A 1,920-nucleotide genomic window follows, 5' to 3' on the forward strand; every position below is an offset into this window, starting at 1 on the left:
GGGGGGGGGGGGGGAGGAAGGGAAGGAGTGTGGGGGGGAGGGGGGAAAGAGAAGTGGGAAAGGGGGAGGAAGGAGATACAAGAGAGTTTTAGGACTAAATATTAAGATATTTCGTTTATTGTTTATTTTGAAGTAACCAGATCCACCACAAGATAACTCATGACAAAACTAACATATTTAGTAAAATAAATAATAATTAAGAAATAATTACCTTTGTGCTATAAGTCTTAGATCGTGAGTTAAAACATTAGCATCAGCTGTTATACCTGCTACACTACAAGCCATATCACTGAAAATAATACACCAGTACGAATTACTACCCAGCACAGGGTAGGGTGTAGCACAGTTGGTTAGAGTGTCGCAATCTTGGTAAAGTGGAACAAATGATTGCTGTGGGTTTAAATCTGTCTATGAGTGAATGTCTGGTAACCTTGAATAAGTCATCTTGTCTCATTATTCCAGTCAACCCAATTGTAAATAGGTACTAAATAATGCATCTTTCCTCATTATACCAGTCAACCCAACTGTACTGAGTATGTCATAGGTATAGATTGCAATTGTTATATATAGATTGTAATTTTGTACTAATGACAAAGCACAGGCACAGCACTTTTAAGTTCTTTAACTTGCTATTGGGTTTGTCGGTTGTTGCCAAGTGTGTAAATAAATAAATTTGAAAAGAAAAATCAGGATAATTCTGAAAGTGACAATACTTACTCATAAAGTTTGTAAATTTTCTCTGAGAAGGAGACTTCATCTAATAATTTATTGGTGTTTCTTCTTTCAGCTGCTAGAAGAACTCCATCGTTAGCCAGAATCCCCAGACAGGTTCCTGCATGTCCAATAGCTTCCATAGCATATTCTACTTGATACAACCGCCCTGTAATTAATACATTATTTCTTTATGTTTCTTTTACAGTTCTACATCTGTATGTTTGCAACACTATTACATACATATATTATGTTTAATTGTAGTCTTATTTTCTAATATTAAAGAGTTATCTTCTTTGTTTAACATGTTTACAATCACAACATCGCTTTTAGTTGTAATGGATAATAATGATTAATTTCACCCAAATTGAATGAAAGTCAGAGAACATTGCAATGGTTCTTCTGAATTTCTGGGCTCGAATTTGGACAGTGAACACTGTTAATGATTAGTTTAGCCAAAACAATCCCCGTTTCTGAGACTATGGTATGACTGGTCAAACGGATTGCAAACCTGTCTCTTCAAATCAAGTCCAAATGAGAAAAATGAGTTACCTTCAGGGGAAAAAATGGTAGTTCTGGAATCATATCTTCGAGCCTGAAATATTCAGAATTGATATCAAGTTAACAGCAGTGTCGAATAGATTCCAGTTGATTATCTTTGGTTATTGAGTAAAGTCAACACACATTATCAGGGATCCCAGTATTGAACAAAAAAAATTAAGGAATTTTAAAATATCACGGGGCTACAACAGAAGAAAGGGGAACAAGATCTTGCTCTCGTTTTGTAAATAATAACATTCCAATTTTCAATCGATGTCCATGATCAACCACCGAGATGTTGTCTACACACTGCAGGACAGCCACAGGTACACACACATCAAAACCACATGTAACTTTATCAAGCACTAACAGACACAGGTAAAATGACATTCACATAAATGCAAACAAAATATATTAGGGAAGGCTTCAAATGTTTTCAAATTTGCATTATCATTTCTCAAGCTGACCTGCCGGCAAAGTTTGCCAATGAAATATTACAAGTGGCGACGCTTAATCATTCCAATACAATGAAATATTAACACATCACATTATTGTACATTGAAATAATTGTGTTCTTTTCTAATTCAAAGTTTGATCTCGTTGATAAATAGAAAACTAAATATCAATTTGTCATGCTTAGATTTTTACCCACCATCTTGGATTTTCAAT

At 34.8% G+C, this 1,920-nt stretch overlaps 1 protein-coding gene across 1 annotated transcript in view; it reads right to left on the bottom strand.

Annotated features, from left to right (window-relative positions):
- The window catches only part of LOTGIDRAFT_192880 (hypothetical protein), a 4,845-nt gene extending 2,925 nt beyond the window's left edge, over positions 1 to 1,920 (bottom strand). The window contains exons 1-5 of the mRNA XM_009061462.1: positions 1,904 to 1,920; positions 1,264 to 1,306; positions 718 to 880; positions 212 to 289; positions 150 to 168 (exon numbers count right to left, since the gene is read on the bottom strand). Of these exons, the coding sequence (XP_009059710.1) occupies positions 150 to 168; positions 212 to 289; positions 718 to 880; positions 1,264 to 1,306; positions 1,904 to 1,906 (306 nt within the window). The 5' untranslated portion in view covers positions 1,907 to 1,920. The remainder of the gene's footprint in view (positions 1 to 149; positions 169 to 211; positions 290 to 717; positions 881 to 1,263; positions 1,307 to 1,903) is intronic.

Source organism: Lottia gigantea, assembly GCF_000327385.1.
Source record: "Lottia gigantea unplaced genomic scaffold LOTGIsca_48, whole genome shotgun sequence".
NCBI lineage: Eukaryota > Metazoa > Mollusca > Gastropoda > Lottiidae > Lottia > Lottia gigantea.